The sequence below is a fragment of the Colius striatus genome, chromosome 1 (genome assembly GCF_028858725.1).
Source record: "Colius striatus isolate bColStr4 chromosome 1, bColStr4.1.hap1, whole genome shotgun sequence".
Lineage (NCBI taxonomy): Eukaryota > Metazoa > Chordata > Aves > Coliiformes > Coliidae > Colius > Colius striatus.
In genome coordinates, this window is record NC_084759.1 from 140,299,678 (window position 1) to 140,326,061 (window position 26,384).

At 39.6% G+C, this 26,384-nt stretch overlaps 2 protein-coding genes across 9 annotated transcripts in view; one reads left to right on the forward strand and one right to left on the reverse strand.

Annotated features, from left to right (window-relative positions):
- Positions 1 to 550: 550 nt before the first annotated feature.
- LOC104549971 (aldo-keto reductase family 1 member B1) lies at positions 551 to 9,711 on the forward strand. Its single transcript, XM_062009442.1, has 10 exons — positions 551 to 707; positions 1,492 to 1,659; positions 2,744 to 2,860; positions 3,514 to 3,591; positions 4,472 to 4,594; positions 6,294 to 6,400; positions 6,635 to 6,716; positions 7,783 to 7,866; positions 8,792 to 8,874; positions 9,216 to 9,711. Exons 1-10 carry the CDS (start codon positions 639 to 641, stop codon positions 9,256 to 9,258), a joined length of 954 nt encoding a protein of 317 aa, XP_061865426.1. The 5' UTR covers positions 551 to 638; the 3' UTR covers positions 9,259 to 9,711.
- Positions 9,712 to 11,342: 1,631 nt separating this feature from the next.
- Positions 11,343 to 26,384, reverse strand: part of CALD1 (caldesmon 1) — a 195,215-nt gene continuing 180,173 nt past the window's right edge. For 6 of the 8 annotated variants that reach the window (XM_062009481.1, XM_062009463.1, XM_062009472.1 and 3 more), the window contains 7 exons: positions 21,559 to 21,602; positions 21,380 to 21,458; positions 19,008 to 19,139; positions 17,940 to 18,035; positions 14,901 to 14,981; positions 14,546 to 14,579; positions 11,343 to 13,026 (listed from right to left, as the gene is read on the reverse strand). In XM_062009481.1, coding sequence (XP_061865465.1) covers positions 12,995 to 13,026; positions 14,546 to 14,579; positions 14,901 to 14,981; positions 17,940 to 18,035; positions 19,008 to 19,139; positions 21,380 to 21,458; positions 21,559 to 21,602 — 498 coding nt within the window. In that variant the 3' untranslated portion in view covers positions 11,343 to 12,994. The remainder of the gene's footprint in view (positions 13,027 to 14,545; positions 14,580 to 14,900; positions 14,982 to 17,939; positions 18,036 to 19,007; positions 19,140 to 21,379; positions 21,459 to 21,558; positions 21,603 to 26,384) is intronic. The other 2 variants (XM_062009490.1, XM_062009507.1) reach the window with 1 other exon arrangement.

Here is a 26,384-nt window from a genome sequence, read left to right on the forward strand (position 1 = left end):
AACTAGCCAGAGGGCTATTCTGTGCCACAGAATGTCATGCCCAGCATATAAACTGTGGAGGGGCAAATTACTATTCAGCAATCGATCAACAGATGGTGAGTAATTGGATTGTCCATCACACAGTTTTATTATAGGGTTTTATTTATCTAATTTTTTTTAAAGTTCCTTTTCATTACAATTATTCTTATATTTTAAAAGTAGTATCATCATTATATTTAATTTTATGATTAGTTATTAATGAGTTACTAAATTGCTCTTATTTCAAGCCACGAGTTCCACTTTTTTTCCCTGATTCCCCTGATCCCACGGCGGGAGTGATGGGGGCAGTGAGCAAGTGGCTACTTTCTGCCTGGGGTTAAGCTACGACGCAAGCTCATCACTAACGCACTTGCTTTTAGTTTGTTCAGTGCAAAGCCAACCAAACAAAAACCAGACTCTTTTAAGCATTAGGTTTCTGTAGTCGAACAAGATCTTAAAATCACGAACAACTCGTGCCTCGCATCTGAAGAAACCCCGGAGGCGGGACTGGGAGGGGAAAGGGGCGGGCTCGGGTCGAACCGGGGCTGCCCCGCGTATTAAAGCGGCTTAAGTTCGCGGCGGGAACGGACGGACAGACGGACACATACACGGCAGACGTCATGGCGAGCCCCTGCATGGAGCTGAGCAACAAGATGAAGATGCCTGTCGTGGGACTGGGCACTTGGCAGGTACCAGGGCGGGCAGGAGAATGCGGGTCCGGCGAAAGCTGCCAAATTGAAAACGCACACACGCACAAAAAGCCCTCAGAATAGTGGCCAAACCCGGAGCTCCCGCGGTGCTGTGTGGGCTGCTACGGAGCCCGTCCTGCGTGGGGTCTGAGCCGTGGAGGGAGACTCTGTCTCGCCGGCCGCCCGCGGTCGCGGCCGCTTATGTAACCGGGCGGGCTGCCAGGCGCGGCGGGGCGGGGGCAAGAGCAGGGCGCGGCAGCAGACGTCAAAACCAGAAAGGCAAAGTGAAAAGTATCGGCTGAAGAAGGGGAGGGAACGTAAAAAAGGAGGTGGGGAGACACCAAACCAGAGGAGAGGAAGCAAGAGAACAACGGAAAAGAACCAACAGTGGGCTGCGAGAGGCCGCCTGGGTAGCTTAGTGCCTGCAGCTCGCAGCGCTCGAGCGGGCGACGCGAACCGCTCTCGTGGAGAAGGGTCTGGGGAAGGGAAGGTGGCGAAACTACATGGGCAACATTGAGAGCGGTTAAAGGGAAATTATACTGAACACTATGCTGCTGGAAATGGCAGGGCTAAAATGTCTCAAAGAAACAAACTCCTTTCTACTCTGTTCCCTTTCCCTACAAAAATGCTGTTTGCCTGGAAAGTTGAAACTCCGTTTAAATGCAGGTGTTAAGAAAACTCCAGTAGCAATTTGGAAACTGGGGGACTTTGTGCAGCTATTGCAGCAGTGACAACTGGCCAAAGGCCATGGAAGAGCTCATGCTTTGGTTGTGGTTGCTTTCAGGCTCCTCCAGGAAAGGTGGGAGAAGCAGTGAAGTATGCTATTGATATAGGCTACCGCCACTTTGACTGTGCCCATCTCTACCGGAATGAAAATGAAATAGGGAATGCAATCCAGCAGAAGATCAAGGAGGGGGCTGTGAAACGCGAAGACCTCTTCATTGTCACTAAGGTACAAGGATGCAGGATTATTTGGGCATTTAGCTTTTCTCAGAGACAGACCTGTGTTCCATCTGTAATTTATGGACCTGTTGTCTCCTCTGGTATTCACTTCACATTTTTCTTGTTGTGTGCTATAAATTCCTTTCTTTATTTGCTCAGTTTGGACTGAGCTTTATCAGGACAACTTAGGAAAGATAGTCTGGCTGTTGCCAATCTAAGAATTTCTTTGCATCTCTTAAGTCAATTATATTGAGAGCTCATTTGTATGGCCCTTAGGAAGACCAGGAAAAAAGACAAGTCTGAATTCAAAGGTGCCGTGCTACTTACTGGTATGCAAGACATTTGAAAATGGTGTCATGAATAAAATGTAAGCTTGAAAGGGAATAGAAATCAAAGTATGAAACTTCAATCTGGAACTTTTTACATCTATTTATTCCATATCTTGATTTCATCCAGTTGCTTCAGCAATGCATTTTAGCAAAAAGTAAAAACTAAAAAACTTATGACTTGGAATGTTCACCAAACACTCCAGAAACACTTGGAGTATTCACCAAAACCAGAAAACAGTGGGTATAACTAAGCTTTTCCACATACAGGTTTGGGGTTTTTTTTTTTAAATTAAAAAAGGGTAAGCTTTCGTTTGAATAATACTTCAAAGTTTTTCTATTTAAATGACTTGAATTTTCATTTAAACAAGTTAACTAGAATTGACAACAGTTCTCACTGTGGCCAGTTAAAAAGGACAGGAGGAGTGTAGCTATGAGCTGCTCAAAACTCAAAATTTAGGCTGAAAAAAAAAATCTGACACTGGCAACTTTCCTATGTCAGATACACCTGGCAGAGTGTTACATTTACTTCTGAGAATCTCTTTTCATAAGGAGGAATACTGACTATTCACCACCTGTGACTGATTCCCTTATTTGTGATATGTTAGTCCTGTCTTAGTATTAAAATATTAGCATGCTTGTCTTCAGTGTCCACTGTGTAGGTAAGGAGGAAGTGCTTCTTCCAGACCACCAAGAGAGAAGCTTCTGTCCCCTGAATTGGACTGTGGGAGCTGAAGAGTCATGGTCAGGCTTGATTTCTTCCCACAGTTGTGGAACACATTTCACGAGAGGTCGTTGGTTAAGGTAGCATGCAAAAAGAGCCTTGATGCACTGCAACTGGACTACTTTGACCTCTACTTGATGCACTTCCCTATGGGATTTAAGGTAATCCTGCTCTACATTCCTCTTTTCCTCACCTGGTTAGAAACATGGTGCATTTCCTCATCCATGCTGTAACTATCTTCATTATGCAGCTGGGATATGCTGTAGTTCAAGTGGCTCCTCTCTGAACCTGAGCGTGGTATGTTTTAGCACATGAGTGTGGCTTTCCAAGCTGCTTGGGTCTTCAGGGGAACTATAAACAACACAGAATGGTGCTGTCTGGGATTGTGGCCTTTTGCTGGGCTGGTACAGTGTGGCTATCTCAGGTTTTGGAGATGTTGGCTTGATCTGGAGTGAGTAATAGTGAAAAGTGAAGCACAACACAGAAGAACATGCTGCTTTTTTCTCCAGTCTATACTTCTGTAAAAGAAACACACTCTTAGAAATAAAGGTAGGGGAGTGTCTGTTTCCTTCTGTCTAGATCTGCTTAAGTTACATAACTACTACTAATCCCCACTCATCTTATGCAGGATTGACTTGTAGAAAAATGGCCCTCATCCAAAAGAGAATATTAACAAACATGCATAATTTTTCAGTTATGCAACATGTTTAAATAACTTGGTAACTTACTGCCAATAAATCTAGTCATAAGCACTAGAAAAAAGTAGGAAATGCAACACTTAAAAGTCTATATATGATCTGCCTTAAAATAACAGGCTGGTGAAGAACTAAATCCTGTGGATGACAAGGGCATGAGTATCCCCAGTGATACTGATTTTCTGGACACTTGGGAGGTAAGTTAGTGTTTACTCTTTAGCGCAGGTGTCAGCACAAAAAGTGGAGCAGAGATCTGTGTGAAGGATGAAATTAAGGGGTAATTTGGGATACAGAGTATAGTCACACAAAATTGTATTTCATGACCAGAATGAGAGCTGCTGCTGCCACCTCTTGTTTTGGGGAGCAAGAGGGGTATGTGTTTACTAAGATTAAAGAGGAGGAAGCTATCAGCAGTGTAGATGCTGTCACTAAAATAATATTTGAATACACAGAATAGTAGAACTGAAGCATAGATTAATCCAGGTGTGGCTGTTAATTTACTGGGTTAATTTAATGGTGTGGGAATTCTCACAATTTTCAGAGTTGAGCATCAGCATTTCAGGCTGTCCTTCAGTCCTCCTACTAAAATGATTCAGGGTGTACTCCTGATGCTTGAACCTCTGTTATACTGCAGCTCTGGGAATTAATAGTTTTCTCTATAATAGCAGATTACAGTTGCAGGAAAGTGTGTTGAGGTAACTGAGTTTAGGTTATCATCCTTCCTGCTGTGTTCTGCCAGCTCAGAGATAATGTACAGGCAGGGTAGAAGGTGGAGAGGTCTTCCTTGCTTTTTTAGCTCTGGTAAAATGACCTCCAAAATGCCAAAGCAAAAGAATTTTATTTCCTTCTACAAAAAGATTGACCTTGCCATTCTTCTTGTATTACTTTCCCCCTTGCAACTGGACATAAAGCATGTAGATAATACAAGTTGCAAATATTTTATTATTATTACTATTATTGAGATACTGTTATTTAATCTAGGATGAGTTGTTTGTTGGTTTCTCATCAGGGAAATAAAATTGCATAGTTGACAGTAGTACCACCTCATAAAATGCATTTGTTGCCCTTACTCATTAGGCCATGGAAGAGCTGGTGGACTGTGGTCTGGTAAAAGCCATTGGTGTCTCCAACTTTAACCATGAGCAAATTGAAAGGGTCTTGAACAAGCCAGGACTGAAATATAAGCCAGTAAACAACCAGGTAAGATGTTTATTTCCATTGATGTCAATTAACCTTGGAATATTCCTAAACATATTCTTGTTACACTCCAGCTCTAGAATTGACTTCTGCCGTGACTTTTAAATAATTTCGGAAAACATTAGGTATCTCTAGTTGTCTGAAAGACCCTTCAAGAGTTAATGCTGCCTGCAATAGGCAAGGCTTTGGTATGGTGTTGGTCTTGATGGTTTTTAGCTGACAGGGATCTCAACAGAAAAAAAATTCATGGACTCCTGTGTATATCACACAGTGGAGATTTGAGAGCAATATCATACAAAACTATGGACTATACATACCAGAGTAATATGAAACGGATGAGAAGATGTCATTATTAGACATTGAAAAACAGTGAAAATATTCATTACCTTGTATAGGACTTTGCAACTTTTGGCTTCACACACTTTCACACTCCCAATTACTACTTGGACTTGTATGTCACAGCCCTGTTTGCCACAGGCTCATTTCTGCCAACACTGGGATAACCTGAAAAATCCCTACTACAAGTTACTGAATGCATGGGATAATACAGGAATGTACTAACTCATTCACTGGACTTAGTTACTTTTGAACATAAAAATAAACCATTTCACTGAACTTCATTATAAAAGAAAGAGTTGAAGTGTACAATTATGTAACAAATTCTCGACACATACCTCATGAATGAAATCACAGGACAGCAGGGTCAATGGGACCTTATGACTTTCTTCCATACGCAACTTCTTTGCACTTGGCTGAGGGTGCTGAATGTCCATCTCTGCTAGCTTTACAATATCCAGGAAAATCCCCACACTAGGTTTCTGCAGGCAGAGTGCTGCCTGTGCTGCAGTGCTGGGCTTAAAGCTAGTGTGTGCACCAGCCAGGCTTAGCACAAAGAGGACATAGGACTTGCAAAGATTTTATTGAGGGTTATAAAGTTCAGGTAGGGATGGACGCAACTACTGCCCATACTAAAAGCTGCTCCAACTTCAACAGTTTGAAGATCTTCAGGCATTGACTCCAGTTTGCATCTCCATGGGTGCATCTGTACTACACACTGCTACAATACTTGCCTAAACTAGCTCAGGTCCAAATAAACGACACAAATTTAATATCAGCATGCATGCCTGGTAGCAAAGCTGTAGCATTTAGAAGCAGCCAGGCATGTGCATGGTGCCACGTTATGCAGTGCAGACATAGCCCTAAGGTCATACTATGGCTTTTGGTAAGTTGAGCAGCATCCTTGTATAGGCTCATGATGTTTTCAGTCTCGTCCAAATGGCTGATGGCAACATGATCTGCACTAAGCTAGGGAAGTATATCTCCCCAGGCTTCTTCTGGAATCAGGGAGTTTCCTTGAGGAGAAGCTGAATGACTCTAAACTAACTTTGAGTGTTCTGAGCTGTCCTGCTGAAGATGCAATCCTGCCCTGCAGTAGTCCAGGAAGACTGATATCCCGGATTCCTCATACAGAGAGCACTTTCACTCTTACCATCTATTTCTCAGTATCTTTGTGTAATACATGAGGAAGCCCTATTCTTTGTGCTAGGCCTCTAGATAGTGCTGTGACATGAGTGACTTTTTAGCCATGGTTTTAGGAGTCTTCCCTTTGCATTTGCTGTGATCTAAGAGGAATTAAAATGTTATGCTCTGTAGCCCAATGCAATTTGCCTCTGTACCAACCACTGTGTTTGTGTGCTTGCAGGTTGAATGTCATCCGTACTTAACACAGGAAAAGTTGATCAAGTATTGCCAATCAAAAGGGATTGCTGTGACTGCATACAGCCCCCTTGGCTCTCCTAACCGCCCATGGTAAAAGCATTTCCACCTTTCTGTATACAAAGCAATGCATTTGAAACTTAAATCTTTGAGACAAATAATGTAAACCAGACAGTTATTATGAGAAAAGTGCTGTTATTTTATTGCAGATCTAGAAGTCCATTCCAACCCCTACCATTCTGTGATTATTTCACACAAAATGTCAGGCTTCCTGCAAGGAAACTAGTATCTTTCTACCATCAATATCCTGGCTTTTGTTTTTAATAGGGCCAAGCCAGAGGAACCTAGGCTGCTAGACGATCCCAAGATTAAAGAGATTGCAGCTAGCCATCACAAAACCCCTGCCCAGGTAAGTGGGGTTATCAGGGAAAACTATTTTTCCTTCTCAGATATTTTTACAGGCTGATGGTCAGCCTTAGCAGATGCTGCCATATCTAGAGACAACAGTATCATGATGCTGAACTGCACGACAATCTTCACGCTACTCCAGTTCTTATCAGTGTGCATATGAATTAACAGGTAGTTTCTAAGAAGTCTTGAGTGCTGAGCTTTCAGAGAGGCTGATCAGCAGCTGTATGTGCTTATCTCTGGTGTTCCCCTTCCTAGATTTCCTCTGCTCCTAGAGAGAAATGATTGCTCCCAGAGAACCCCTTTCCTGTGAGATTTAATTACAAATCATCAAGCCAACTTCTTAATCTTTTAATTGGCTAAATTAGCTAAGTTAATCTTCAGATTAAATCCTATCATTTGTGGACTTATTTGATTGCTCTCTCTTTGCTCATGTTCACAAAGAATCATTGAAAGCTGCTTGATTATTCAAGATGCTGCTTTTCTCTGTTATAGTCACACAAATGAGTTCTTGCTCAGGGTATGCAGAAACTGCACTTCCAACAAGTCTATGTGTTCACAAGCAATCAGCCACAGACAGATTAAGACATGCAGAGTAGGACAAAAAAAGTCCTCTTTTGAAGAGGGAAATCTTTTCTAAAGAAAAGCATCTATAAATTTTAAGGACTTAGAAAGCTTAACCTAGTTGTCTGTGAGCCCAAAATAATCTGCAGTGTTGTTAAGCTCATGTGGTCTGAGTACCCATATAATGCAAGAGAAAAGCATCACCATTCTCCTCACACACCACTCACCCCAAAAAACCAAAAACAAATCCTAGAGAAGACATGATGTAGAAACAACATATGCCAGAAACAATTATAGTTAGTTTGTAGATTGCAAGAAAATACTGTCACATCAAATTCCTGTGTACAAACTGGTAGGGTCTTCCAAAGAGTGAATATCATTGTAGAAAAATAAACTTATTTGTGCATGAATAATCAAAAAAAAAAGGTAAGAAAGAACATAAAATGCATTTGCATATGTTTCTTGGTACCCCTGTATTCATACTCCTCCTTGCCCTTTCCTAGGTTCTGATCCGCTTTCTTATCCAAAGAGATATGAGTGTCGTTCCCAAGTCTGACAAACCACAGCGTATTCAAGAGAACATCAAGGTAAAGTTTCCATTGAGACTGCTACTACCGTTGACAGGATAGGCTCTCACGTCCAAATCTCCTCCATGTTTCCAAGCTGCACCCAAGAGGCATTGTAAGGGAAGCACAGAGACTGGAGCTCAGCCCTACCTAACCATCTGCACTTTTCCTCAGGGAAAAAGCATTTTATTCTGGACAGAAGAGAAATGGGTTACACCAGGGTGGTCTGAGCTCTGCTGCACTGGAAAGGGAGTCCACTTACTTCACTTGCCCTCTGCAAAAGGCTTAATGAGCGCCTTTCTAGGGTGTAAGGGAAACAAGTGTAAACTCTAGACTCATTACAGTCTCACTTTGAGGCTGTGGTTCCCTTTGGAAGAGAGATTCATGTGAATGTTTGCTCATAAGGCCTGGCATCTTAGATGATAAATCTGTGTTACTTTCAGTTCATGCTGCTCCATTTTGGACTTATGGTCCCTATGAGCCACCAGAAAGAATTCTTAGATGATTGTGAGACATCTCCTTGAATTTGTTACCCAGTAGTATTTGTTACTCTGTAGTAGCAGAAATATTTACTGCTAGTTCCAATACTGATGACACCTCAAGTAATGCATTCTTTGCACCTTACATTTTCTATCTGCACATTACAACACCAACTACAGTGGTGTTTGCATTCAGCCACCCAGAACTGTAAGACAGTGCTATGAAGCACCTCAGAGGAAAAAAGGACTACTTTGAGTAAAGGGGAAATAGTTATTTGGCTGAGAAATAAGAGAATTTCTTAACTGTGCTTAGTGTGGATGTGGTATGTTCCTACCTCAAGTCACAAATGCATGACTATATGGTTTTTCAAGGTCCCTCTGTGATTCTGTGAAGCACCCTTAGTAGCCAATTACTTGTGAACCTAAGTAAAAGGGCTTTTTTTTTTTTCTTTTTTTCCTCCTGCTAGGTGTTTGACTTTGAACTGTCTAAAAAGGAGATGGATGTCATCAGCAGCCTAAACAGGAATTGGAGGGCAATTGCAGTGCTCCAGTATGTTCCTTATTATCCTTATGATCCACTAGGCCAACTCAATCTATATTTTCATCCCCCATATCTTGAAAACATACATGACCAGGGAGAGCTCATATTTTTTACACCCTGGACCTCGGCTAGTAAGACATGGCCTAAAACTGACATCTGGAGGGAGATTCATTCAAAGCATTCCCTTCAGCATCTTAGTGTTGCATGTGCTGGCTCACAAGCCTGTGTTCGAGTTAACAACAGCAGTAAAATTTGAGTACATTGACAGTGGGGGAGGGTGACTGCAATAGGGAAATGCTGCTGCAGATCCTTTATAGGATATACAAATAACTAATTCTTTCTCTTCTCAGAGCCGTCAATCACAAGGACTACCCATTCAAAGCAGAATATTAATGCCAGTGGTTCATGCGACACCTCCATGTAACTCCTTCCACAATTGATATACTCTGTAGCTGGGTCTTGATTTCTTCTTTTGTACTTGCTAATGGTTACAAGCCATTAGTTGTCCTCCTTTTTTAGGAGGAGACTACTAGATGGTATAAGAATGCATCAATAGGGATGGGTCTTTTGTAAAGATGGTTATCAGAAATCCAGTTTTCATCAGTAGTAAAAGGCAATGTCTCTCCATTTCCTTTCTTCCTTGCCTTCCTTAAAGACATATTTAACAAAGTTCTGTTTACTTACATAATTTTTATATGTATTATTTCCAGTGCAGAAATTCATGCTGACTCATGAACTGCTGAATGAGAATGCCCTCTGTAATTACTTTGGTTTTTGCATAGTTATGATTTTTATAGTATGATTCTTTAAATTTTGTATGAATAAAGTTTGTGTAACAAATCTTAATTGCTGTAGTGTTTAAATTGTTTTGTACAATTAGTTATAAAAACATGCCTGAAGTATGTGTGGTTTGTTTTCTTTAATACACATAGAAATGAGCTTCAATAATTCCTGTACAAGGACAATGCATAAAGACCGCTTTGTGGCTTATGTGTCAAACATGATCGTGCTCCGGCTAAAATCAGAAGAACAAAGTTGTAGATATTGCTTCATGTAGCCCTAGAAATTGAACTCTTGTGTGATTAGTGGTGAAAGTCAAAGATGGCATCATGTGCAGTGGTAACACATTGAAATTCACCCAGCCAAACACAAAGACTACCTACACCATCAGGCTCACTTGCTCTCGCAGTTTCAAATGCAACAGCTGCCAGCACTCAGAACGCTATATACAGACAAGGGTTGGCTTTATCTAAGGAAAACATTGAACACCTTTTCTTTAAAAAAGCCAAAGCAAACCCTGAGGTACAGTCACAATTGCTTAAACTATTTTCAGGTAGACATGCTAGGCCAAACAGAGAAAGTCTGGCTAGGAGGCCGAGTGAGGTGCAGGAAAGCATGATCAGGAACTAGTGTGACAATTTGGTAATGTTTGAAAAATCATCACCTCCTAAGGATATCAAAATGCCAAAAAATCTTGCGGTGCTGTCAAGTTGGCCACCAGGATTTGTCTTAGTCGAACTCTGCTAAAAGACAGTGCCAGCTGGTGGGAACAAGCCGTGACCACACTACTTTACAGTATTTCCTGAAAGTGAAATTAATTGTGCCCAGCACACTTTCATACCATCACAAAAAGCAATAAACCTAAACCTACAAGGAAATCTATCTAAATCAACAAGGAAAAGTGTCATGTATCCAAAGCTTGCAGAGAAATACAGCAATATAGACAGTCTGGGCAAGGTGGGAGAACCAGTGCGCTTTTAAGCATGTAAGATCTTTTCACTTTAAATTAGGTAGCAGCTGATTACTTCTCCCCCAATAGTTCAGAAAACTGTGCTTGCTTCAGCCATCCCATTGTTTCCAGGGGAGCTGGCAGCAGCTTGGGAGGCCTCTTTCACATAACCATGACCTAGTTAGAGTAGAGCACTACATGCTGTGCTGCTGTTAGAGCTGGCAGCAGCTTGGGAGGCCTCTTTCACATAACCGTGACCTGGTTAGAGCAAAGCATTAAACGCTGTACTGACTTACAGCAAAAATTAAGAAGACAGGAGAATGATGGGAGAGCCAGCAGTTTTCCAGGCTTGATCCCTGTGATCTTCCAAGCCTAGAAACACATTCCACTGAGAAACATGATGGCTCTCACCCACAAAACATCTTTCAAAGCTGAGAAGCAGATAGCTGTACCAGTAGGTCAGAATCGAGCACTCCAGCTTCTGGATGATGCTCCTATCTTATACTGATAAACACAATCATTAAGGCTTCTTGTTTTTCCCCCTAAACCGTTAAGACTCCTTTCTCACTCCCACTCCCACAAGAATATATAGGTAAAAACTGCTGATTTTATTACTTGTCTATCTGCTGTAGGATGGTACTTCGAGAGTCATCCTTCAAGCTTCTTTGCAATGAAATACATGGCCTAGCATGATTCCTATCCCAGTTACAACAGCTGGCTCATTCCAACTTCACTGACAAACTGGGAATGCTGATGGAAATACTCCATTTATTGTGGATGCAGTTTCAGAATACATTGTTTGAATAAATCATTTTTATTGCAGCTATCGGATGTATTTGAAAGACTGAGAGGAGTGTTTACAAAACCACCAAACAAAAAAACATGACAACTCACAGACAATGTCAGGCACATTCACCTCCTTCAGATAACTGTGTGCATCTCTATATGTAAACAAGATCTTTCAGCCAAGTAGGGAAGCTCATCTTTGGGTTGCAATATAATCTTATCCTTCTTTAGGAAGAAGTCAGATGCTGTAAGAGATGGAAGCAGTGAAAAGGGAGATCCTGGTAGATCTCATGCACAACAAAGCTGATAATATGCTCAGGGGCTACTTCAGTTGCTCAGTTTATGCCACCCATACACTGTAGGATGTAAATGCTAAACTGTATGGCATATAAATTCAAACCAAGCTGACGTCTTATAGTCATGTGTTTACTATATACAAATCAAAACATCAGTAAATAAGATATTCAGGAGAGAGGATTTAAAAGAATCACTGTAAAGATAGAGGTTTACTTCATTTCAGGTGGACTTAGTGTACAGCACTGGCGGATGGCAAGATTTAGTGTACAGTCATTTGAAACAAGCTCCAACTGCATTTAGGGTTTTTTTTTCTTTTTAATTATGGTAGTTTTATATAAATTAAACTACAAGGTTTTATACAAGTGACCTACTTTTGACCCTCTATACCCTTACCTTTTCCTTTTTTAAAAACTATACTTTCTTTTTCATTACCCATTACTGGGCAACTGACATTTAAAAATTTTTAATACTTATCTCACCATACCTCTAATGGCAATTATGAAATCTTGCTATAGAAAAGTGTGTGATTTTGTCTTTATTTTTTAAAGCTGTGATATTGGCTAAGTATGTATGTTTATTACTAAATACTCTAGCACGTATTAAAGCATTCTACCATTAGTAGTGCCTTTAGGCTAAACTTTGTAAAGCTATGTGTGTATATATTCTAAATTGCATTCAATTACTAGTGACTAACAACAAAAAGAAATATCAGTACCGCTGTCAGCTAACATAATCATCCAAATTTAGCTATTAACTTAAACTAGAATGGAAAAAAAATGATACTTAAAAAAAGTATAAAACAAAAGAAAAATTAAAACATGATATTGATGCAGTATTTCTCATGACATGGGCAACTTACAGAAAATATTACATTGTCAACTAAAGATATTTCTTCCATGCCTTAGTCTAAAGTGCAGAAAGAAAGACTTCTGTATTACAAAATTAACCATTGTTTTTATAGGTTTACTGCACATCTTTCTCAAACAACTTCACTTTACATACATTTTATGTTGACTTCTTTTGCCAGTTGAAATCACTGTTCAGATACATAGTTATGACTATCAGTAGGAGAGTCTATATATTTCACAGCATGGGTTTCTTTAGGAGTAAAGGCTCTTGTGCAAAGGCAGTACTATTATGATGAATGTCTAGACTGATTATTAAATACAGTGCTAATATACATGGTTTTAACTGGGATAATGCAAAAAGACATTTTGGTAAATAAACATAAATATAAAAAGAACAATTTAGCACTTTTTCCTTTTTTTTTCTTTCCTCTTCCCCCTAGCTGATTGGTCCAGCATCTTTAGTGGCCTTCTATGGTTCTTTCTCAAATTGTCTCAAACCTGCTGAGAAAGAGAAAGATTAGAGAGGACTCGAAACAACAGAAACACGTATCTAAACTAGAGAAGACGCGGCTCTAGATTAACACACAGTATGTAAGAAGGCAGGATACATGCTGGATGCTGCTGTGGGATTGCTCAGAGGTCATCTCCAAGAGAACAAGAAGGATTTCACCTCTCTTAGCTCGGACAGTCCTAGGAAGCAGGAGGTCAGGGAGAGCTCCCCACCCAGAAATGCAGAGAGTGCTGCACCCAGCACTGTCTGCAGCCACACTAAGGCAGGCTGTGCTGCAGGGCTTGAAGCACAGGCTCCAAGTCCACAGCAAGACTGAAAGCCAGCTCCTGAGAGACTCCTCCTGCAAGCCCTCTGCTGAAGCTCTCATCTCAGCCTTAGAAAGGCTCAGTGGTGTGGGAATCACTCGGTAGTTGCTACTGTGGACGACAACACACGACTGGTAACACCTTCCACAGAAGCAGAGCTGTGCTAACCCTGAGCGAATCTGAAAACCTCTCTCCTAACAGCTTGGTTTAAAACAGGAGAAGAGGAATACAATTTCATTTTGCATAAGTCCAAACTAATAAGACAATTTCACAGGCATACCATACCTCTGACTTCACATATGAATGTGGAGAAAAATACATGCATATATTAATGTGTAGAAAAGCAAGAGTTTCTATATTTTGAAGAGATGGGGGGTGTCACAAGGCATCTTTAAAGCTGTTAAACTGATCAATTTCAATTTTTCCACACCAACCCTTATACACATAATTCCTTGGTTTTATTTGGAGTTTTTTAGGTTAAAATTTAAAAAAATAAAAGCTGGGAGGATAATTTTACTCATTTATTTCCATACAACTGGGTTGTATTTCCCAAACTAGTGGTTAAAAAATGACAGTAGTAAGACACTTTTTGTCTTGCGAAGACACAGATTCAGCAAAAGCAGTGTTGCTGCTGAGTGTGTTTGAACTCCATTCCAGTTATGCAGGAGCACATGGGACTCAGAATCAGCCACAGGAATTATTTTTAAAACTCAACACTGCTGAATTTTCATCAGGCTTCAGCATTACCTAGTGGCAATGTTTAAAATCAGGTGCAGGGCTCGTTCTCAGCATTACTTCCATTTCTGCTCAAATACTATTGCTGCAACAGTGTTGCTTTTTGGGTTTACCCTCTCCACTCACAAAAGGTATGGTTTAATGACCATTCTATTCCTTGGACCTCACATAGTTTAATGGTACTCTCCAGCTACAGCAAACATGCTATGCATACCACTTGAACAAGGCTTTGCAAAAATGGCTGAGCATTGCTACTCCTCAGTCATCCTAGAAAGCCGATTTAAGTTTCTTTCTCAAACATTCATATTTTGATGATGGTACAATGGAATTTTTGAAAGACAAAGACCCCAAAAGAGAGGGTTTTTGCATCAACATTAGGAGCTGCAGAATTTTAAAACACAGATATGCCTGTGTGAAAATGTGTCACTGTTTCTGTTTAATATGCAGGTATATTGTTAGAATTACTTACCATTAGTCTCTGATTTTTTCCCCATAGCTGATACCTGTTTGATAAAGCAATAATAAATTATTAAAGTTGAATATGTGAAAATATAGCAACTTATAAACAGAAAAAAAAATCAGCTGCAGACACAAGAATGAATTTCTACACACAACACAGCTCTGACAAATAGGAATATAAGTTACACACTGTTCATGGCTTTCTATGCCTCATTGGGTTTTCTTTTATAGATAAATAGGCAAGGTAGTAGCAGAAGACATACAGAGGCCTAATTTCAACTGACTGTATGAAGGCAAATAGCACTATTCCCCTAGGAAGTCTCCTACAGAGGTATTATCCTTTTAACAATTAACTGAAATATTACCTTAGAAGAAGAAGATGACTTTTCAACTGACTGCTTCTCCCACAGATTACGTTTTCCAGATACATCTCCTGGTTTTAAATCCTGTATTTTTAAATTGTCAGAAAATAGAAACCAACATTAGTACAGGTTTGGTTTAATTTGATAAGAGAAAAAGTAAGAAGGCAATTTGCTCGTAAGTTGAGGAGCATCCACCAGTGGTAAATAATGCACTGTCTATCAATTATAAAACTATTCAGGATGACAATTCACATAATGAATCCACACATATACATGTTGCATCTGTATTGTATTGCATAGACTGGCTAAGACTTCTTATGTTCACCTTAAGGAGTACAGCAAAAAAGTTACTGTACCATCAGGTTTTTTAAAAAGACAACTCCAATTTTTGCAGAAAAAGAAAAAAATGTTTTTTTCAGAAATAGCATTTCTATTAGGGATGAATTCAAATGTATGTTTTCTCAGTTACTTTGATCTCAATCAAAAGATTTTACTTTTAAAACATTAAAAAAGATAGAATGGGACTTCTAATACAACAGAAAAGCAGATCCTCCTTAGCATTCTTAAATGTGGGGTCTGGGATTTTACACTGTAGCCCTTCATATCCATTTGAATTTTCGTTACACCCTTTAAAAACTTTGCATATACCAATCACTAGCCCAACAGAAAAATACAGATGAAGTTATTAATAATAATATTCTCTGGAAATGGGTGTATACGAAGACTTAAAGAAAACTCAATAAAAATGTCAAGCTGCTTCTTGGGGAAAAGCAGAGCTAAAAATCAAGACTGATATCTCCCTCTGCAGTTAGCTAACAAAAGACTCTTGAAACAATTTTGGATGTAAGCAGTCTCGTTTTCAAAAAGTGTTCAAGCCCTGTGTGATTTCCAGAATCTTGTTCTTGCCATCCATAGACAGGCAATTTTTTGCACATGAGAATTGTTAACTTGGAATAGAAAAATTACCGGTGAAGGTAAATGTGATTTCTGCAAAAGGCATTTGCACTCAATGGATCATACTTTACAGCCAAAGAGGGCTACTGATGGTTACAATTTGAGTGCAGTCTCAAAAGAAATTTCAGTAGTAAGAAAGGAAGGAAACTGAAAAATTGCAGTGGAACTTATCACAAAAACATCTGTCAGTGAACATTATCACAAAATCACTTCCAGAATCCTGGAAGCATTTGGGATCTACATTTCTCCCTCTACATTTAATTGACTGTTTTTCCAAAACCCACAAAAATCATGATGGTCAAAAAAAAGCTTCAAACAATCCTTTATTTTGGTGGAACGCAATGTGGGTTGGAAGCTTTTTGCTAACTAAGAAATGCAAGGTTTCCCTTTGATTTATCCTGGTTAAAAAAAAAAAAAAAGACTAAAAATTACATGTTACAGAAGTATGTAATTCTTTGTACTCAATTATAAACACATTTACCTGACCAATTTAGCAAACAGACACCGAAAGAAGAAGAGTAGGAAGAGGGCAGGTTCCTTCAAGCAGATATATTGAAAGAAGAAAGAACAATCTATTGAGAAAGAGGGAAATGAAGACACAGAAACAGTTGGCTGAGGGGAAAACACAAGGTTAGTTTTAAATTATCTAAAAGATGCAACTTAGAGAATAAAGTCTGGAGGCAGATGCTATGCTGGTTTTCAGGGTTTATGATCATATACTGTGAGAGCAATGACTTACTTTGTTTTTATAATCATGTCCATAAAGGCCCAATCTCCTAGTAGCTACCAGTAAATAATGACATAAAGGACAATGTTGCAAATTTCAAGCACCTCTTTGGACAAAAATGGAGTATGAATTGAGAAAATATGTTTCAAGCTGCACTTTCCATAAAGGGCAAGTGGACTCACAGAAAACTCCACACAAGGAAACATGAAGAAACTAGTTCTTTAACAATTCAGCTTTGGGATTTTATTAACACTACAAGTGATGCCCTGCCTTTCTCCAATACGGACACCTAGAGCTCCAGTTTCTCATTCCTACCTATTCCCATCCCACAATTACCTGTTTCTTCTCCTTCCCACATCCACACTGCTGCTTCCCATACCTCTAGATTATTATTTTGTCAACATTTTCTACTCTGATGCTGTTGAAGAAATGGGTCTGCTAAAGGGCCTTCATTAGAAATTACATTTAGCCTCTTAAAGAATTAAAGTATTTCAATTGTGTTTAAAAATATACTTGAAAGATTTTTACACGGCAAGGACTGAAACAAAAGTACTTCAATCAAAGTCTGTTGTAGGTAATCTCTAAATTAATATTAAGCCTTTCACTGGTGGTAAATTCATAAAATCATAGAATGGTAGGAGTTGGAAGAGACCTTTAGAGATCATCTAGTCCAACCTCCCTGCAGAAGCAGGTCCACCTAGATCAGGTCACACAGGAACATGTCCAGGCGAGTCTTGAAGACCTCCAAGGAAGAAGACTCCACAATCCCTTTGGGCAGCCTATTCCACTGCTCTGTCACCTGTTGGACTGGGCTTCCTGAGGGATGCCTTTGGCAACAAAGACTGAAGCAAAGAAGGCATTCAGCCTTCTCTGCATACTCTGTCACCACAGCACCCTCTACATTAAGCAGGAGGCCCACATTCCCCCTAATCTTCCTTTTGCTGTTGATGTACCTAAAACAAAACCTTCTTGTTTTCCTTAACTTTCCTTGCCAGGTTTAATTCTAAAGGTTTTTAGCTTTCCTGGTTGCACTTCTGCATGCTCGGGTAATGTTCCTATACTCTTCCCAAGAAACTAGGCCCTTTTTCCACCTATCATAGATGTCCTTCTTTACTAAAGAAGAGGTTCTCTGAACACTGTCTTTTTAGAGACTCCCGAAGCTTTAAGGTGATAAATACTCTATTTCATCTTTCAGACTGTTCTGGAGTCAGCAGCCAGAGGATCTCAGTGAGCTTCCAATTGAGGAAACATTCAGCAAGGTTTCTCCACATACCATCAGCTGGTTGGGGAAATACCATCACCACCTCTGCCCCAGGAGAGAACCCAACAGCTGAAGAAATGGTTGTTGCCAGTTTACTTACAGAAGGTTTTGGAGCAGGTGATTTGTTGCTATCCGGGGTCTTTGTTAACCACTCGTTGATACGACTGGAGACACCAACCTTCAATCCAGCAGTTTCCTGAAAAATAATAAAATCTAATCAGAACACTTTCAGAATAGCTTTCACTATGTTTCTCATAGTTTAGGTTTAAAAACAAAGCCAAGTCTGAGGTTAACATAGAGGTCTTCACTGAGACTATAACCAGCTAAGTCATCCTGTGTGCTCTGAAGTGTTTCTCCCTATGAGCTACACAGTATCGCTACCCTCTAGTTTTCAATAATGATAAATGCAGGTTGACAAAATTATTTCTGCTTTAGTGCTAAACCCAGGAGTGTTAGACACAAATCTACTCTTTCTTTCATAACCCTAAACCCTGTGGAGAAAACAAATCTTGAGCCTACATGAAGAAAAGGTACCAGCTTAAGTCTATGTTTTTTTGTTTTTAAACTATTAAAAAAAACCCCCTCACATAATAGATTAGTTCAGTGGCCTAAAATTTGAATCATTAAAACAAATCTTTAAGAGATTAGAAACTACTGAAATTTCACAGCTGTCTGTAATAACGTCTTCAATCCATTATTCATTTTTTTTGGCTCTGATGAATGCTCATCAACACATAGCAATTCATAGGAAGGAAGTGTTGCCTTAAGGATTTGCATAGAAGATAGTGGTCTTACAAATCTTCCTATGCACTATCTGTAAAATATCATCATGACTTTGCCTATTTAATCCTTCTCTGCCCCCTAAAAGATCTTTCCCAGTACAAAGAATTTCTTTGTACTCTGCTTGAACTACCCAGATATATTTCTCTAAGATATCTGATGGAGCTCTGGAATGTCTCATAACTCAGCTCAGTATGTCACTAAATTCTTCTGTTACAATATTGTAGCCACACAATTTTGAGAGTTTCTGAGGACCTGACTATCCTTTGGGATATTCTTCACCAGTGATATCAACAGGAGCAGACAGGCTTACTCATAGGAACATGAATGACAAGGTCAGGTCCATAACATAATTCTTTACAATCACTATGTGAAATTAAACACATACCTTATTTGGTGTTCCTGTCCCAGAGGGTGACGAAAAAACATTCCCTTTCTCCCACATGCTCTTGATATTACGGACACCCTCAGCTGGAACATGAAGGTCGGAGGCCTTAGCTGGTCTTGCAGCCTTTGTGCCCTGCAGAAGAATTGAGGCCAGTGGGTTTTGACATTAAGAGCTGAAGTTGATGAGTGGTTTGACTCTGAGGCAGTGCTGGGGAATGCAGCAACTGTAAGTAGTTCTAGTAATGATTGTGTAAAAATGGAAAAGAGTATCCAACTTTAGACATGGAACTGAGACTTTTCCACTTTTGATTCGTAGTTGCACCCTTGATACAACCAGCTATGAAAACTGAAATCAGGTTTTTTTATTTGTTACATTTTGAAAGCTCATGGCAAGCCATAACCATGCACACAACTGCTTACAAGGCTTTAATTTTCCCTCTTTCAAGTCTTAGCACCTGCATCCTACTACAAGCATGGCTCTTTAAAGGACATAACTAAAGAAATCCTTATGCCAAGGTGGGGGAAAAACATCTACTCTTGTCATTCAACATCAGGCTCTTTTCCATCTGTCTCAGACAACTTAACCTTACAACGTGGGATTCTAGGAGTAAATTTCAGCAATTGCAGTATATTCAAAATGAGGAGGGTTTTTAAAGAATAGAGGATTGGAAATTTTTTTTGTTGGTGTTTCGTTTGCATGGTTATCAAAAACACCGGACCAAACTCCCCTTGTTCCTTCTTTTCAAAAGTCTTGTACATTTTACATAACACAGATTTGAGGAGAATAAGAACCTCTGATGAGCTGAGGCTTCACACCTCTAGTTGTAGAGCAAGTCAGATTTGACACATTTTGGAAATATCAGAAACCCAGCAAAGGGATAACTTCCAGTCAGATGGGACCTGTATATACCTGTGAAGCTGCAGTGCCTGCCCTATGCTGTAAAGCTGTTATTTTTAATGTCTAAATGGAGCATAAAGGCTCAGGACTTAAGCACAGCCCTACTGAAATTACTAGAGAACCTAATACAAGCTGATGAGCTAACCCAGTGTTTATGAATTGACAAATCTTGACTTCCCCATAATATAAACTTCTCATAACAGAAGGAATTGTACCTCCAACCCATTCACTCACTTTTGGGAGTTTAACATCAAACTCCAGTGCCAAGTTTAAAAGCCCTTGGTCACTCTAGAGAGATTATGTCTCATCCAGAAAAGGCACAGAGTGAAGCGGAAGGACATAGGCTGTATGGTGCTACTCTGATAATATGGCAACTACTGGATGCCATGCTGACATGCACCTCTGAGGGAGGAGTCTGAGCTACCTTCAATTTGACATAGGTTCTGGAGGCAGGCCTGAGCCTTCAGCACTGTCATGCATGCACTTTTTTCACTGGGAAATCTCCAGCACCGATATGCTTCCCAGTAGAAAGGTTAAACACACAGCCTTTCTTAATTGATCTTTAATTACTAAACTTTTCTTTCAACTGAAGTATAATAAAGCCTAACCAATGAATACCTTAATGGAATAACATGCTTAGACATTACATGTAAACCAGAGGAGAAAAAGAAATCCAGGAGGGAAAGAAGAAGTGCTAGACTTTAATCACAGCTATCAAGATAATATCCTTTTTTATACTATTCTGCTTCCGTAACACTTACCAACCCAGTCCAGGTGGCCTGCCATATTAATCAGTAGCTTTCACATTGCCTGTGCTCACTGAGTTATGAAAACAGATAAAAAAATAGCAAAACAAAACCAAACAAAAAGAAAGCAAACAGCTATTTTTCCTTGGACTATGAAAAGAAAAAGCCCTCAGTTATGGCTTCAAAGCACATTATTGGCTAATACTTATCAAAATCAACTGAGGTAAAATTCTGTATTTTATTGTAATTCCATTTTTCCTTTGTCACTACTCAACTCCCTGGTTCACTCAAGAATCTTTCTTTGCCAAGGAATTTCACTCTGAAGTGGTAGCCAGCAACGCAGGCCCAGTTCCTTGCTCTCCTAAATAAGCTGCTAAATCAGCCTTGTTCAGGATAACCATCAGCTCTTTGTTGATAGTACTCTCATCAGCCAAGAAGATGATGTGACTGTCACTCAAGAGATGCTGATGGAGTCCTTCAAGAGCTACCCCAAGCTTACAAAGCAGAGTAAATCGTAGCATGAGGAGGACAAGAATCTGAGGTTTTGTTCAAATATATATCTAGACGTTAGTTATAGGTGTGCCTCAGGAATTTTGTTCTTGAAGTCACAGTAAAAAAAAAAAGCTTGCAATCAAAATTCCTTGAAATTTCTTGACAGTAAAACACAGGCCGATTAAAGTCCAAAAAGCCATTAGTAACTCGAGCTATTGTGATCTGGAATTAACTTACCTCAATCGCACTAGTGTATTGCTCAAGTCTACTATCGATCTTTGAGACAACTGCTGTTGTGTGGGTGGGTTTCATACCACTGTAGGAAGCAGGAAAAAAGAGATAAAGAAATTATTATTAAATAAACAATTTAGCATTACTGTTTGACTGAAACTACTACTACTGTTTTATTCTTTTACCTCTTTTGAGCGGATTTGTTCAAAAATTCTGCTCTCTCCTCTATCTAGAAAAGAGAGAAACAAGAGCTGTAAGTTTAAAGTTAATAAAAAAGCAGCCTGTAGAAGGCCAGGCTAAAACTATATTTTAAATGTCAAAAGGTCAATCTAAAAGTGATGCACTCCAACAGAAATCACCACACATAGGTTTTATAGTTGGGAACCTATGCTGCTGCACATTCATAAAGGTGGATACATTTTCCACATTAATGTTTGCATCCTGCAGATTTCCTCCATGCCTCATTTGTAACATGAAAATAGACCACTAGTGCAGAAAGAAGAAAAGGGAAGAAGTTCATCTTATGAAAGGGATTGATATTCACAAAATCTATGTCAAGTTTCCTCACATCTCTCACATAAGGCAAGTATGCATCTCTTGAGACAGATAGCAAAACTTAATAAAGTTTTTCAGACTAGTCCAGATTTGGAGCTCAGCCATATAGCCTATCTCATGCATATTTCTGCAGGACACTGAAAATTTAATTGGAACTCAAAAGACCCAATCAGACTGTACTGTGCTCATGTTCAAGCAGTGTCACTGCTGAGTCAATATCTACTAGCTGTTAATATACAAGCTAGTATTTGATCCTTCATAATTCATTTCTTACTCTGTGTTATTGTAGTATTTCCAGGGAAAAAGAATCATGAAGGTATCATACAACATGCCAAATATTTCAGTAATGTGAAAGTAAAGAGTGGATTCCAGAAGTTTTAAAACGTATCTTGACAGAGGTGGTATCTGTTTGCATTCTGGGTCAAGAAATACTTTAACCAAACTTCTTCAAGTCTCTTCTGCATTGCATTGTTCCACTTCTTCTCCCAAGGTCTACAGTTTTGCTTAGGAGTAAAATATACACAAGCAGCTGCAGAAGACAGAAATTATTACGAACCTGCCTGTCTGGATTCCTGGGGATTCCCAGGACTCAACATGGGTTGTCCGTTTTCAAGATACTTTCACAATGACTGCAGTGGCATTCATGCCTTTAAAACAAGGCAACAACAGTCATGCCTTTAAATGGTTCTCCTTGATGCCCTTAGCATCCAGGCTGTATCAGAACACTATATCCTACAGCAATGTCATCAAAGACCCTGCATGTTGTATTTCTCAAACGCATACAAGCAAAGCCTCAGGCAGTTTACTTCAGTGATGAATTTGGCAAATAAGCTCACCGGGGGAACTCCAGCTAGCATCAATACAACTCAAAGACACCTATAAAGCTCTTTATATATATATATATATATATATACACACACAAACACACACACAATTTACAGAGTAGCTTTCATCGGTTTTAATTGCCAATATCCGATCTAAATATAGTCCCGAGTAGAAAGGTGGGCTTTACTGGGACATGTATCAACTATTTTAACACACTGATGTCACAAGGTGGCAGCAGTACACCAGGCAGGAGCTGAAAAGCCACGCACACCCGCTCCCGCCTCCAGCAGCGGCCTCGACACTGCGGCCTAGTTTCATCCATAGGAAGCACAGTCGACACTGCTATAAAATGAGCAAGTAAATTACTCGATTAAAAGTGATTGAACAGATCTGCGATGGTAACATAAAACCTGTCACCTCTCTTCGACTGTAGTATAGTAGGAAAAGTTTCCCATAATGCTGATTTCTGGGTCATAACCAGCAGCACATGAAAACGTGGTGTTATACCCACAGCAGCCAGTTTTCTCTCCTGCTCTGCATGAGCGGGAAGTTCCCCGACTGCATCAGGTAAACGCTGGCTCGTACAGGAGGGACAGACCTTAAAAGATGCTAACAGTATATCATCATCCCGTGTTCAGGAAGGAGAGATGTTTCTAGACAGCAGGGAAACCTGGTTTCAGTAGGCTTAAGTGTAAGAGGGAGACAGGTTAAGGGGAAAAGGGACATGCATTCTGGGGTTTGTAGTAAAAAAACAGGGGGTCATTCTTTACCCACTGGAAACAGCAGTTCTCAGAGCACAGTCTGTTCAGAAAAGGAGAGTGAGGAAGCAAACCAGAAAGTAGGTTAAACAGGAAAGTAAGGTCAGGAAGCAACCCTCAGAGTGGAAAATGCTCCTTTTCCCAAGGAAACAGGTGCCTTGTGAGGATGGATAACATATTTTCTGCACACTTATAATAGAATTTGGTCTAGAACATTGCAGTATACATGGAACAGAAGCACACATTCAATACACCAAGAATAAGCACACATGTACACACAAGTGCATTCAGCATATTAGTCAAAATACATTTAGACTCCACAGCAAAATCTAAAGCTCATTTATCCACTGCACACCACACAAGCTCCATGCAAAGAATTTAAAACGTTTGGCACATACAGTAAACAGTATTACGAAGTAGACCTGTAAGAGAAATGGGCAAAAAGAGGTGGTTGACACAAAACACAAGATAATTCCTCAATTTGAGACCAGGAAATAATAATTATTTTGCTGCATTTGTTTTAATGCAATCTTGATAAATAACTTGGCCTATTTTTTCACCATGGAATGCTTTTCAAAGCCTCTGACACAGAACACACACACAATCCAAACAATCAATCAGGCCAGTCTCAAATTAGAAAGAAGATAGGCTCTCAGGCTGGATCTCTCCCACCTAACCACGGTTGCTTGAAAGTTAAGCCTTTAGTCAAAATTATTCATTCTGGTTCCTTCTATGATCAGTAGAGAGGCAGGAGCTTACTCTAGGAAAGGTGTGATCATTTATCCACTGAGGGTGGTTCTCACTCTATTAATTACCAAAGAAGTTTACGCTTAAATGAACACCTACCCTTCTGCTGGTAAAGTCAGATTAATTGAAACCAATGGACGTAAATCAAAACCATGCAGAGACTTATACCTGATTAGGGCCTTACTCAACAGAGTCAGCACATACAGGTGGCAAGAAATAAATTAAGCAAGATGTTATACAAAGATACACATACGCATTTATCCACATTCAATATTATACAGACATGTTTTGTTCACTGATTTTGCAAGAAATATCTTGCCTATTAAAAATGCATTTGAAGTGTGGGTGTCAAAGGGCACTGTCTTCTGTCTGTACATTCTCCAAGAACAGAAACAGAATGGAAGAGAAATGAGTTAACACACAATTTGAGCCAGACTGTGATTTAGGAGAAGTCAGAATGTATATATGTATCATACAGTATTTTAATACTGAGCCTCCTTTTCTTCATTATTCATTCCAACTGCCTACCAACAATTGCTCATTTAAGGTTCTTACATGACTGACTCATGGCACATCTAACCAGATGATACATTCCTTAAGGAAGAAAAAACGTGCCAGATGCCTTACAAGTCAAAAGATAACTTGGACAGTGCACTACTGGCAATGAGAAAGCTGTGTACCAATGAAGTTCAACCAGTCCAAGAAGTTTGTCCAAATGAAAGGTAACAAAATACACTGTCTTCTGAGAATCAAAGCTTGACATCAAATTTGACATCAGGTTATTAAAGTAAGGTCATTATCTTCTCATCTATTAACCACAGAAGGCCAAGAAACAGCTTAGGGTGCAAAGTTCGACGATATGATTTATTTAGTCTGACCACCCATAGAAACTGAACTGGAAGTACCACCAATTTCTCAGAAACAGAGACAACTTCTGTCTAATAAGTCATAAAAAACAATCTCAATATTCATAGTATCATAGAATCACAGAATGGAAGGAGTTGGAAGGGACCTCTAAAGAACACTGATTCCAATCGTCCAGCTCAAGTGGGTCCACCTAGATCAGGTCACACAAGAACGCATCCAGGCAGGTTTTGAAAACCTCCAGAGAAGGAGATTCCACACCCTCCCTGGGCAGCCTGTGCCAGAGCTCCCACACACTTACAGTAAAGTTTTTCCTTAAGTTTAAGTGGAACTTCTTGTGTTCCAGCTTTTGACCGTTACCCATAGTCCTATCATTGGACACTAAAGAAAAAAAGTGTTGCTCCATCCTCTTGATATAACCTTCAATTAAAAAGTGGTCCTTGTATGTTTAACCACATTTGGAAAATTCAAAGTTTCCTCTAAAAATACACTTAATAGAATAATGTAGCATCAGTGCAGAAGTTCTCTGAGAAGCTATTAACCTGTGGCCAAATCCAGTACTTCTTCCTACTGTCCCCAAAATCATGATTTATATCTTTCTATAATGTGTTTTCAAGTATAATCTCTTCTGAGTCATCCATGAACTAAAGCTCCAAACGTATGTCATAAAAAGCATCTCAATAAACAGAAAAAAGAAAAGGAAGCCCTCCCAGAAGGGCTGGGAAGAAGCTGTACATTTATAGTGTCTGGTTTTGACCATGGTCTTTTGCAAACAAATGTATCTGAATAGTCAAAGGCAAGTCCAGTCAGGAGTATTTGCTAGAACTGGATCCGTAACAGTATAGAGCTGAAGCTCCAGATTGGTTTAAAGTGTAGCTCTCTCTGAATGAACACGTAATTTTGATCAAATTCAGTTTGTCACTCAACAATTACAGTTCTTAATCCCATGGAGATCCACTTAATGCTTCACTGACCTTCCACTTGATAACCTGCTGCCTAGTTCTTTTCTCTCTTCCTGTCCACTGAGAGACCTTTTTGGGCAAACATTTTAGATTCTTAAATTACTAATGACACAAAATGAGAAAAGGAAAAGACAGTTGAAAACAATCAACAGATTTTTAGTTTGACCTTGAGCTGAGAAAGCAACTGGATTGAATATCAAAACAAAGTTCCCCAACAATTTCAGTGGGGCCAGGTTTCCTTTTCCACGCTGAAAAACCACTTAATTGATTTATCCAACTTCCAATATAATATTATAGGCC

Bases quoted from the DNA above. Each gene is read 5' to 3' on its own strand.
- LOC104549971 (XM_062009442.1), top strand. From the start codon at position 639: ATGGCGAGCCCCTGCATGGAGCTGAGCAACAAGATGAAGATGCCTGTC. The intron at 4,595-6,293 runs GTAAGATGTTTA...GTGTGCTTGCAG, and splicing joins ATAAGCCAGTAAACAACCAG to GTTGAATGTCATCCGTACTT. The intron at 7,867-8,791 runs GTAAAGTTTCCA...TCCTCCTGCTAG, and splicing joins GTATTCAAGAGAACATCAAG to GTGTTTGACTTTGAACTGTC.